At 34.0% G+C, this 13,782-nt stretch overlaps 1 protein-coding gene across 3 annotated transcripts in view; it reads right to left on the bottom strand.

The window, feature by feature from the left end:
- The window catches only part of TNKS (tankyrase), a 217,022-nt gene that overhangs the window by 94,100 nt on the left and 109,140 nt on the right, over nt 1-13,782 (bottom strand). For all 3 annotated transcript variants that reach the window (XM_055349107.2, XM_055349105.2, XM_055349106.2), the window contains exons 4-5: nt 5,028-5,064; nt 4,214-4,289 (exon numbers count right to left, since the gene is read on the bottom strand). In XM_055349107.2, the coding sequence (XP_055205082.2) occupies nt 4,214-4,289; nt 5,028-5,064 (113 nt within the window). The remainder of the gene's footprint in view (nt 1-4,213; nt 4,290-5,027; nt 5,065-13,782) is intronic.

A 13,782-nucleotide genomic window follows, 5' to 3' on the forward strand; every position in this document is an offset into this window, starting at 1 on the left:
GGTTTCTTACAGAAGGGTATACTAAATACTAAAGCGTTAAAACTAAAAGGGCCAGGAAAAAACACTGTCACCTTAAATCAGCACTTTATAACTGTATCACAGCAAAAGGAATATTGTATCATTTTAATGCATTAGCTTCAATGTCTTCCATAATGTCTTAATCATTCTACCAATGTTTGAGCTCCCCGTTAACCAGTACCATCAACCATATAGTTATCTCCCATGACACTAAGCACAGTGACCTACACATGGTAGGTATTAAGTGTCGGTGGAATGAATGAATGAAAGGAGCAGAGGGAAACCTGAAATACTCAAAATTACATTGGAGATGTTATTTTAAAAGCACCTATCAAATATTAGTTACTTTCAATTGGTGACATATACTAGTAGCAACAGTAGGCAGAGTAGATATATTCAAAGATACATATTATTTCTATTTGGAAATATGTGCAATAGTCCCTAACCCCTACCTATTGCCTATTAAGATGAGGAATGGACAATTTTGGACATTTATTTTGGAAGGGGATAAAGACACCTAGAAAAGGATAACACAGAGAGGAACCACAAAGAACTCTCAAAAGAGTTGACTGTTGGACTAATTTTATTCAAATATTTATTTTCATTTATTATAAAAGGTATCCTTACGAAAATTAACACTGGAAAACAAGAGAATATTACCACCTTAAATTTAGACATCAAACAAGGCCAGAACATGTGGATAATAGCTAATAAAACATCTGATACTGATACAAAACACTGTAAAGGGAGATTAAAGGTCAAAAAATCCAAGTTTGAAAATACAGGAATAAAGAATTCTAGAAAGGGAACAACCTATTTTCAGGTTCTGGTTCACCTAATGGCAATAATGAATTGTGGACTGTTATGACTAATCATACTGGGCAGAAGGTAGAAGATGACTAAATAACATCTATGTCCCTATGTTTCTAAAAGTGGTCATCATTATAACACGTATATAATTGCATGCAAGTATCATTTTAGAGCAACAACAAAAGGTAGCATTTTAGAACAAAAAAAAATTCTGCTTTTGGGAAAAAAAAAGCCAATAAAATTTCTAGTGTAGCCAAGAGCCAATTTTGATTTATGTGTAAAATAAAAGCATAGTAACAATATAAACTGTATAAAACCTTATTGATGTTTTATAATTTTCAGAATTCTAAAGGTTAGGAAAACAATTGTCTTTGGGAAATAAAATATTAACTTCTCACATATTACCTAATTAGATAATCATCAAGTCACAGTATAGAATTAAGAGTACTTAAAATTTACACTCTCATTGTATAATCCCACATATTACATTAAAAAAAAACTTAAAGTCTCAAACCCCCACATATCTCTAGGCAAATTCCCCACCTACTAACCACTGTATAAGAGACATTTCTTTTCCAAAAACATTTCAAAATTAACATTTTCATGGGCTTTTTAAATTTACAAACCAGGAACTGTAGTAAAAACTAAGAAAAGGGCTCAGTTAAGCAATAATACAGTAATTTAGGGAACTTCCAAAAAAGGATTTGGTTCTACGCTGTGTTCTAAAATGAAATTCAGGAAATAAACTTTATATGCCTGATTTACTACATATGAAAAAGTACCTTTATCATCTCATTAATACACAATCTGACTTTCTAATTCTAAATAAACACATGCAAATGTTCTAAACAAGGACTACATATCTACTGAGACAGATACTTGTAATTTTAGCAGCTAGATTTGCCTACCTGTTTTCTTGATAACAACAGGAAGAAAATAAAAACAAACTGACATAACTAAGGGATCTTGTCCCAATCTCCATTAGCACCCAGAACATTTAACACCTTGTGGCTTTACTGCAACTGGTACATTTAATAAGAATTACTCTGTGCCGTAAATGAGAGTAATATCTAAATAGGAATTATTTAATTCAAACCACACAGATGAGCAATTGTTAATTATTTCTTATATGCATAGCACTAAAACCTAATAAATGCTTAAGTTTAATTTTCTTTTTCTATCTAATTTAATTTGAAAAAAAACCTGATAATCTAAAAAAGTATGAGTACATTTTGGAACATTATTGCATTATTTATATTTTAGGAATCTTTTGGTACAATAATAATGCTTGAGGTACGTTCTTAAAAATGTTCTATACGTTATAAAATATACAGTTCTCCCTCATGTTAACCATACCCCAAAGTAAATTAATATAATAATATTACAAAAAACATAAAATATCGCATTCACATACTTCTGACTTAATTTTCTAAATGGCAAAGAGTAGATGTTTTTCTCACTCAGAGGATAAAATTATGTTTATCAAGGAACAACAGAGTTGTATTCTAAGCTTCTGCTATATGCAAAGTGCCAGCCTTGGTCCTGGTGCAAAATACAAGAAGAGCTAATAGAGGAGTAAAAGAAAAAGATATTTATGAATTTTAAAGAACTCTAAGTGCCACAGAGTAATATAGAAAAGGAGCCACAAGAATTTGGATGAGGAATACATTGGTTCTAGTTAAAGGAAGTATATTCTCCTTTAAGGAAAAGGAAAAATAAATGAGTTCTATACATTTGTGTAGGAGACAAAGCAGGGAGAAGAGAGAATTTGTTAAATATCAGGGATCATGTTCCTTAATTATTATGATTTATTGCACTAGGAATGTGGCTGTCAAAGTAGAAGGGTAAGGAAGGGAGAATGAGGCCGTGACAGAAATCGACTCCGGCTGTAGCAATCTCACGAAAGTTCTGTAGTATTAAAACGGTTATAGAAAACTGACGTAGGCCGGGCGAAACAAGCTCTGTCTAAAAAACAGCTGCATTTAACCACAGATAAGAAGGCCCTTTTCTACACAGTGATAGAAATCACTTTATCTACTTGGAGAATCCAAATAAAATCTGGAGTTTCAAGTGCACACAAGAGTGTGAAATTCCCTAAAGCAACTTCAAAACTGAAGGAAAAATGAACAGTTACCATTTAGAAACACTTCCCAAGAGTAACTAATAGTGCTGAGTAAATCTTTGCTAGTTTATAGCTTGATATGTGTAATTTAACCTTCTATGAAAGTAGAAGTCTCTCCCCAAATTACCCAGAGAAACAAAATACTCACTGGGCCATGTAACGATATATAAGCTATCTACAAAAACAAATGAACGTAAATTATATTCCGAGGGACTCAATTCCGTGCCACTATTTTTGGATTTCATTAAAATAGAGAAAAAGTGGGGAAGCTTGCAAAAATCTGATCTGCAAAATTATCACTCACAGAAAAGTAATTTTTTAAAAGCAAAATAATTTATTATTTCTAAGGGGTACCATCCATCCTGATATTTGCCGTAACATTTTCACTGTCAATAATTTCAAAAGAATTCATTCCTAAATATCAGACATATAATTTTCCTCAATTTTTGTAATGTGTCTTTAAAAATGTCTTAGGTTTTTAGTTAACATTAAAAAATTAACTCTCATTTAAAAAAAAACCAACTTAATGGTATAGAGTGCATGGGTTTTCAATGTCTATTACGTAAATCACTACAAAACTTTGCAATTACCAAAGGCCATAAAGGATTACATTTCAGTCTATCTTCAGCAAGAATACAAAGTAGATAATGAAGCTGCCAGCTGTATATTTTATATATTACCTTACATTTATGGCAACTGCATATTAATATAGAATATTCCTCTCTGTTTTAATCTATTTTCTTTCAATATTCCACAACTAAAACTTAGCCAGTACAAATAATAATAAAAGAGCAGAGCTGTTACATAGATGTAAAAAAATCATTAACAGCAATTTCTCAGCTTTAATAGAAAAAGTGTTGGTATCTAGCAAACAAATCTTCTTCTGCCAAATAAGAAATCAAAAACACAAATGTCTTAACAAAGATGGGTAAATAGGACACACATATTTCCAGTTTCCATTATCATACCCAGAAAAGAGCATATGCTGTAATTTTAATCACCGACAAAACTGCAGTTTCATGTAACAAATAACTTGCAGTGTCTGACATTTAAGAGAAAAGGCTTACTTAAGATCCATGCTTCACCATTTCTATGAATGTGTCACAACTGCCAATAACAGATATAGTAGCATTTCATTTACAGTGAAAAGATGCCAGTTAAAATAAAGCCATGTAGGTATACGTGCTTATATATATATATATGCCACATTCACAAAATTTTGAAGCATTGCAATTAAAGAGGATTGTATTTAAAATAACTTACCTTTCGCCCATCACTTGCATGGCAATTCACATTTAGAGGAGTCAGTAAAGCCATTAGTTTTTCTTCATTACCACTCCTATAAAAAGGTAGTAAGTCAATTCCTCTAAAATTACAAAGCTTCTTATGAATACTTATGCATAATTTTTTCACACGAGAGTAAAATATGGGTTTGCTTTGATTTCTTTTACATGGATCACAATAAATCTCTTTTGCAATATTCAATTCAATTAATATATTTCTAATTAATTCCTGTTAATTACCCTATAGTGGTATATCTTAAATAACGTAGCTTTCTACATTTTTGTTTTCTTTATCTACATAAAGTCATCTTCTTAATTACAAACAAACTTTATTCTGATAAATAGACTAAAACGTTGGAGTTAAAAATACATACAAAATGCTGTAAAGAGCTAATCAATTAAATTATAAACGACCAAGAACAAAAAAAAAAAGATGAGGATTTTAACATTTACTTTTTGCTCTTCATTCAAGCTTTGCTAGAAAAATCTTCAGATGAAAATGAAGATATAGGTATTTAAATACTCCAAGAATATCGTTGGAAAAGCTGGGCAACTAGGGTTTGCAGGTACCTTAAGAAATGTTCCAAATAAAATTAACCTTATAAAATCATCACCACATGAAAAGATTTTATTATATACAATAATGATATAAAGTATATAAAGATTTAGTATCTGCATAATTGCATAAAATCCAAGCAAGACAATAACGTTATATTTTTTATAGTCCTCCACCTGCCCTCCTCCTTCTCTTCCTTAATGCATTATACACACTTAAAATGAATGGAATCACTTACCTAGCAGCTTCTAGGAGTTCGTCTTTCTTGTATTCACCTAGATGATTGCAAAATATCATGCTGTTAGCATTTGGCAGAAGACAGATTAAGAAATGCAGTAGGCAGCAAATAGAGAATTAAATAGAGAAGAACAGAAAAAGAGAGTCCACACCCCGCTGGGTGATGGAGCCGTGACGTTAGCCAGCTTGTGAAGGCAGCATCACCAGTGCCTTGGAGACGGGCAGCAAATTGACGCAGCTTCTTGTCCAATCCTCAGATGAAATAGCTTTCTTCAGACAACCAATGAATGCTAAATCTCGTGTCCAGAAACACATTCCCTCTGATAACAGCATGCCAGCTGAAGACAATGTCCCCTCCCCCCTTTTCTATTCAGGCTGTCACAGTATACTTGTGAAGCATAATACATTCTGAGACAAAAGCAAAATAATGTGGCTCTTTAAAGGTACAAATTACTAGTCTTCTAAAAACTGAAGTTTTATTGGTAATGACATGGAAAGTTAAAAAAAAACATTAATTACTATTGTTGAGCTTTATAGCAGTAGAAAATCCAAATATCAGAACCACGAAGGCTTTGACTCGATAGGGAAGGTCTGTAGAATTAGAAATACGTGAACTACGTACCAAATGCCATGAACCTCTTGGAGGCGGTGCTCCAAAAACCAAAACAGTGAATACATTCTTAAATGGCAATAATATTCTGACATGCTGTAATCTTAATACTTCATATAGATTCAACACCAATTTTAACATATAATAAATCTTAAAATATTTTTTAAAAGGAGGTTGGGGTCTTTGAGAATGAGCAGATATCTAACTACTGCAACATGGGTAATTTTTCCCCATTCTATTTTATCACAAGATTTTAAAAATATATCAAATGATGAAAATAGAAATATAATTAAAAACCATCCATAATACATTTCTTAGGGTATTCAAGATCTAACAAACAAATTTCTTTTGCAAGCTCAATTGAAGGACAAGGAATGTTAATAATACAGTGTTTGTTCCTTCAGTAAATAAAAAGAACAGCCAGGACTATGATTCAGCTATAATACACTGACTTAGTTTGCTACATCACTAAAGAAATAATTATACAAAGTATCTCAACAAATAATTACATGAAAGCACATACTAAGTGCTCATATAATAAAACATTAGACTAAATGAAAATGTTATTCTATTATGAAATAATATTAAGTAACTTTTAAAAAATCTTATGTGTAAATATGGACTTCGCATTTTGTTTTGCTAAAGAATGCAGAATATTGATGCAAATATTACAAAGACACCTCAAGGCTACCAAATACACACTTAAATGCTATAAACCATTATTAGCAAATATTCTTTAGCTTTAATTTTGTCTTGCCTCCTGGATTAAGATTAGGTTAAAATCTGAAAACTATAACCAGGTATTTTCAAAGTAAAAAGTTGTTAAATACCTATTTTCTCTTAAAAGAACTTTGTATACCAATAAAGTTATAAGTTTAAGAATATAAGCTAGAATATACGATTTCATGGTCATAGAGTTGGTCTTTCTGATTTCCCATAAATTGTATTTCAGATTTTTTAGCCAACTGACAGAGTAAAGGTCATTTCATTATATCCTCCATCTATTTAAGTTCCTGCCCTCCCAAAGCCCAAGACCTACCTTTGTGAAACATTTTAGGTAGCAATATGGAAGTTAGAGAGTCAACTTTAAAAGCTCCTTGTGAGGAAAATGGCATAACCCATGCCCCCAAATGTCTACAGAACCAGGATCAAAGTGAATCAAATTACGCAATGTATCTATAAAATGTATTAATTTCGTAGAGTCACATTTGTTCAATAGGCCTGTATGCCAGATTTTAATGCGAAAGACACTATCATCTCTGACCTCAAGGAATATTATTCTATTAAAGGAGACAGACAAATAAATAAATGATTACAGTAGAGTATAAAGAAATCGTATGAAATGCTAGAGAGCTTACCAGCCAGTGTAAATGGGATTAATGATTGGAAGGGTAGTTGGGGGTCAAGGAAGCCTTCCTGGAAGAAGGGAAACTTGAGCAGTTTTGAAGGAAGGACAAGTAATCCTCAGGTGAAGCAGGGTCAGGGAGAAGGAAGCTACCACAGTGAAAGAAAGGAGAAGGGGAATGGTTGTAAGTAGCTCTGTGTATCTGAAGCAAAGGACACTCACAGGGGAATGGGTATGGACGAGACAGAGAAGAAATGGAAACATCATGAATGTCTCTCTAAGCTAAGAAGTTTGAACTTTACTTTGAAAGTAATGAGAAAATACTGCAATATTTTAACAAGGGGAGTGCAAAGTATACTTAAAAAGCAGCAACTTTTGTGATTACATAAAATACTTCCATACTGTACTTAAGCAAACTTTTGTTGGAGAGGAAGGTGCGCAACAAAAAAAAAAAAAAAAAAAAAAGTAAATTTTGACAGTCTACATTTTAAAGTATAAATTCCCTGATAGACAGTAAAAACACATTAAAACTGTGAACTTAAAAGTAGCTACTATTGAAATTTAAGTCATAGTGAAACATGACTCCAATAAGAGTGGTAATAAAACTGCAAAGTATTTGGGAACCTAAAAGTTCAAATCAGTCTCTCCCTACCTGAACTTCTCATCAAGCATAGTTTATTGATGTTTTCACCAAAAGGCACATTTTTGCAAAAATGCTATTCCTTCCCAGATAAGCTGATAATAAACCAAAGCTTTCAAAAGGAAATATATTAAGTACATCCAACAGAGTCAGACACAGGTATTACAAATGACTTTCTACTCTTCCTGCTAGAGATCCTAGTACTTTAATCAGCTTTTCTGCAATACATTCTAGCATCCACTATCTGGTGCCCAAGGACCACAATCCATAAACAGCTGAAGCGATTTTTCAAATGCTAGCTCGCAGGAACAGCTAACATAATGAATTTAGAGCCCCTCACACTCTGATAACAAATCTGAGCTACTTACTTAATAGCCAAAGCACCAGTTCTCTTTCACCTTAGCTGAGAATCTGAAAATATTCTGGCTGAGACTATGGTGCTCTATGGAGCATTTATATTCTTTAATAACATCCAGATAAAGACTAGTAATAGATCAGCCAGAAAGGAAACTAGGAAATTATAGTCAAGATAATAGCAACCAGGAATGAAGAAAATAGATGGCTTAAAACATTTTCTATTAAAATAAAAGTAAATGGAATTTTTAAAAGTAAGCCAAAATGTTTACTTTCCAAAGTCTAAATTGTTTTTACTGGTAAAATAGTAATGATATGAAAGAAGCAAAGATACACACACACACACACACACACACACACAGAGAGAGAGAGAGAGAGAGAGAGAGAGAGAGGGAGAAATACGAGGCTTATGTGTTAAAGAGCTGTTATTAAAGCTGAAAAATAAAGCTCTTTTTATTTTTCTGGAGTAGTCAGAAATAGCTTCTCTTTCACTTAGTGTAAAGGCAAAATTACTTTTTGAGTAAAAATGAAGAAAACTTAAATCAATAAGGAGAAGTCATGATTACTGACTTATCTCAATTTTAACATTGTACGTGCTTTTGCCCCTTCAGAAACTGACAGGATGAAGGTAGACTTAGTTTTGTAAAAATAAGTCATTTGGTTTTGTTGAGATGGAATAGCATGGAAAGACTATGAACATAGAACCACAAATTCTTAAAGCAATGAGAGGCTAAAAAAGAATTCTGGGCCAGGCACGGTGGCTCACACCTGTAATCCCAACACACTGGGAGGGCAAGGCAGGCGGATCACCTGAGGTCAGGAGTTCGAGACTAGCCTGGCCAACATGGTGAAACCCCATCTCTACTAAAAATACAAAAAATTAGCCAGGCATGGTGGTGGATGCTGTAATTCCAGCTACGCAGGAGGCTGAGGCAGGAGAATCTCTTGAATCCGGGAGGCAGAGGTTGCAGTGAGCTGAGATTGTGCCATTGCACTCCAGCCTGGGCAACAAGAGAGAAACTCTAACTCAAAAAAAAAAAAAAAAAAAAAAAAAAAAAAAATTCTGACTTTTCTCTTTCAACCATTATGCATGGTATCCAAACCTATCAGTAACACTTTGCATTATATAAAAGTAGAGGAATGTCATTTGAAAGTCACCCTTTCTCCATGTCACCTCACCCCCAATTTCAGAACCACTCTCCTAAGGGATCATCTGAAACTGGTGTCAAGGCAGTTAAACAGATTGTCTTAGGTTTCACTAAGTATTATCCATTACCTGTCAGGCCCTGCACTAGGCTAAAATGTGAGCACAAACTAACAAATCTGAGTTCTGGAAAAAGCCATGTAAGCAAAAGGAGAGAGTAACAAATAGTAATAACAATCAAACAACTTAACAAACAATGACAATTATTAGCTTTAACTAGGTTAATCACATCAATATAACAAGCCAAAAATTTTCATCAAAACTACTTTAAAGCATTTAAATTTACAGATCAGCTTGCAAGCAAAGGCTATTGGGCCAAGGGAATTTCAGGAATAAAGAAAATTCACTGAGGTCTATTCCAATGATGAATCCATTTTGCATTTTCCATAGCATACCTTAATTTCTGAACTTATCAGGCATCTCAAGGGAAGAAGCATGTAAAGACTTCAGTCAAGAATCTCAATTATCAGGTTAATGTGGGGACTCTTATATTGCAGAGTGCTAAGTAGTACCATGAATTGATAACACTGATATAGATGTTTTCTCATCAAGGTGCCAGCAAATTAAGAGATGAATTGATTCTTGTAGCTAAACTGACAACCTATATGAAGAATAAAATATTAATTTAGGTGATATATTCCATCATGTTTTCACTAGTAGATTTGAAAATTAAAAACCAGCTATGTGGCTGTGGAAGGAATTGAGCTAAAGCACCAGGAAGTAATCTAATCTCAAGAATTAGAGTTAGGTCTTCCTCTCAAAGCAATATTCAGACAGACTGATATTCTGCTATACTTAAACATGGGCCCCAGACACACCTGTATTATTTTGCTCCAGGATCTTTCAAAAATATATTCAGAACAACTGGGGGTAAATTACAAAGTTATCACAGCTCTCAATGCCTTCTTCGTACTTTTTAATCCTATCAAATATTTCTACTCATTATGATACTGGCTTCAAAGTCCATACCACCAATTAAGTCTAGAATCATGGCCAGTCTAAACACTGAACATCCATTCTAAACACAGTTGTTTGTGGTCCTTAAATTCTAAGTTTGAACAGCGTATTTTCCTGGTAGAGACCCTTTCCTTGTCTCCTGGAACCTTGACCTTTTAAACTAGCTAACATTACTCTGCTTAGTACCAACATAATCTCTACATTGTCCAATATTTTAGCCACTCCCCTCATCACTTACATTTAAATTATATAAAAATAAAAATTCTGTTCATCAGTCACACCAGCCATATTTCAGGTATTCGGTAGGCACAGGTAACTAGCTAGTACCTCTATACTGAACATTGCAGAGAGACCATTCACCAGAAGAGCTGAAACTTTTATTGGACCACGAAACTTTGCAGTGTTTTTAATGAGCATATAAGAAGTTACCTTTTACCCTAATAACCATTTTCCATATTCTTTACTCTTAAAATTATCACTACCAAAACATAAGTTTTTTTTTCCTTACTGAACACCAAACAACTACTTCATTACCATGAAACATGTGAAATAAAAAATGCTGGACTGAATAACAGATCTAGAATGAGTTCTAGCTCTGTCACTAGTTTACTTGTGTGACCTTGGGTAAACCACTTCATGCTTCACAGAACCTTCATTTTATTGTCATCTGGAAAATGAACAGGTTAAACGATTTCTAAAGTTTCAACTCTTAAACTTCCATCCTGTATTTGATTGTTAGTATTGGTAAGAAGTTTCTCTAAGACGGTCTTAATGTTGCTTTAAACAGACTTAAAACAAAACGAAGTTATTTGAGAAAAAACACTCTACTAAATTGTTATAAAAAGTAGTACCTGAAAATTGTAGAGTAAGCAGTTAAACAATTTTACCCAACCTGTACTATCTACTTGGTTAACAATTCTAAACTTCTGGTAATGTTTTAACTAGAAGGTAAATAAAAACCAGCTCTTTCAAAAGAAAGTTACTTTTTCAATAATTCTAATCTTTATAGACTTGTTACAACATTTTTTTAAAAGAAAAAAAGCTCACCAAAGTATGGAACTAGAGACAAACTACGAAGTTATTATTTGAGAAGCTTTCCAATTCTTTAGGAAAATGGAAATGAACCCCCCGACCCCTACATAGCAGCTGTGAAAAAAAATTCCAGGCCGGGTGCGGTGGCTCACACCTGTAATCCCAGCGCTTTGGAGGCCGAGAAGGGTGGATCACGAGGTCAGGAGTTCAATACCAGCCTGGTCAAGATGGTGAAAACTCGTCTCTACTAAAAATACAAAAAAATTAGCTGGGCGTGGTGGCACGTGCCTGTAATCCCATCTATTCGGGAGGCTGAGACAGAGAATTTCTTAAACCTGGGAGGCAGAGGTTGCAGTGAGCTGAGATCGCACCACTGCACTCCAGCCTGGGCAACAGAGCAAGACTCCTGCTCAAAAAAAAAAAAAAAAAATCCAAAAGGTAAAAGGCCCCACATACAACTCTATTATCCTATATTAAAATTTTTTTGTCATAATTTTATGTCATAAAATTTATATATTATTTTCATGTCTTAAAAATTGTAATATATTAAATGTCAACACAAAAACCTCAATCAATGTCCTAAAACATTTCAAAAACACAATATAACACTCATATAATAAAAGCTTTGTAAAAGCTTTATGCAGGAGGCAGTAATATGACCTCTCTTAGTCCGAGTAACATCTAAGATACACATCCCATTTCCTGACACTTAGCAGGGTTTCCAATCATTTGTACTTGTTTCTGATGTGGTGACAATTGTAGCCATCAATAGGTGTGTCAATAAATACACATCGGCCAAAAAAAGAGGGTATTATCAAATACATACATTCTTTAAATTGGATATTAAAAGGTAAAAGAGGTGTTCCTCTAGAAGCTGTTAGTGAGACTTTCTGCAAAGTGTGCCGGTACTTTAAAAGAAAACAGCCTTTGTGACCACAGTACACATGAAAGAACTTTTTGATATATTAAAAAGAAAACAAAAAAGGAGGAAAGGAAGACGGAAGGACGGAGGGAACTCTCTAAGCATGGCAGGTTATGATGCTATGTGTTCAGTCTGGGAGCTCAGGACAACCACTATTATTTAAGCCATCAACTATCTGTGTTAATGGCAGCTAGAGGCCGGGGGAAGTGGGATATTAGTTTGTTTTTTGTTTGTTGTTTGTGTGTGTGTGTGTATGTGTTTTGTTTTTTTTTTTTTTTTTTACCATCACAGTGTCTGCTGCATAAAAAGTGATTTAAATCAGGAAAAGTAAATTCCCTATTTGATCCAAAACAGCTTGGCAATAGTTTTTACATTTTGTTCTGTATCAGAGGTCCTTTTTCTACAGCCATCAATTCACACTCCCTTGTTTGCAAATCTGAAACCCAAAAAGCTCTAAAAACTCAGATGGCAGCAAAACTTGACCCATTTAGTGTGCACAGCTACACAGCACAGCTGTCATATATTTCACTACAAAAATATCACTGTTACAGAGTACAGCCCCAGTCTCCACGGGGGGTGTTTTGTAATATATGGTAGATGTACAGTAGCCCCCATTATTCACAGGGGATACATTCTAAGCTCCCCCATCATGTAAGTGGAAGCCTAAAACTGCGGACAGTACCTACCCTATATATGTTTTTTCCGATAATACATACCCCTTATAAAGTTTAATTTATAAACTAGGCATAGTAAGAGATTAAGAATAATCTCTAATAAAACAGAACAATTGGAACAATATGCCAATATCACTACTCTTGTGCTTCTGGGTCACTATGAGGTAAAATAAGGATTACTTGCACACAAGTGCTGCAATAGCAGGACACTGATCTGATCACTGAGATGGCTACGAAGTGCCTAACGGGCAGACAGTGTAGACAGCATGGATCTATGGACAAAGGGAAGGTTCACGCCCTGGGCAGAATACAGCAGGTCTGTGTGAGATTTCATCACCATACTCAGAGCAGCATGCCATTTAAAACTTATAGATTGTTTATTTCAGGAATTTTCCACTTAATATTTTGAGAGGCAGTTGACCACAGGTCACTGAAACCTTGAAAAGTGAAACTGGATAAGGGGTGACTACTATTAAACTGTGTCTTTTCTTATTCATTTTTCGAAGTATAATTTACATATAGTTAAATTCACCTTTTCAGATGGTTCTGTGGGTTTTGAAAAACTTATACAGCTGTGTGAACACTACACTTCAAGACAGGAAACATTTCTATCACACCAAAAAGTCAGGCCCCTCTGAAATCAATCATCTACTCCAATCCCCCTCCCTTCATGGTAACCATGGATATGATTTCTGTCCCCACAGTTTTATTTTACGGAATGCCATGTAAATGGAATCACAGAATATATAAACTTTTGATTCTAGTATCTTTTACTTAGTATAAATGCTTTTAAGGTTCGTCCATGTTATTGGACATATCAGTACTTTGATCCTTCTTATTGTTAAGTTATATTCCATTACATGGATGTATCTCAATTTGTTTATCCAATCACCAGCTGCCAGACATTTGGGTTGTTACCAAATGTCTTTGGGTGATTATGAAGAAAGCTACTGGCAACATTTATAGAGAGTATTTTTGTATGGACAAATAACTTCATTTTTCTTGGGTAAATATCTAG

This window comes from Gorilla gorilla, chromosome 7 (assembly GCF_029281585.2).
Source record: "Gorilla gorilla gorilla isolate KB3781 chromosome 7, NHGRI_mGorGor1-v2.1_pri, whole genome shotgun sequence".
NCBI lineage: Eukaryota > Metazoa > Chordata > Mammalia > Primates > Hominidae > Gorilla > Gorilla gorilla.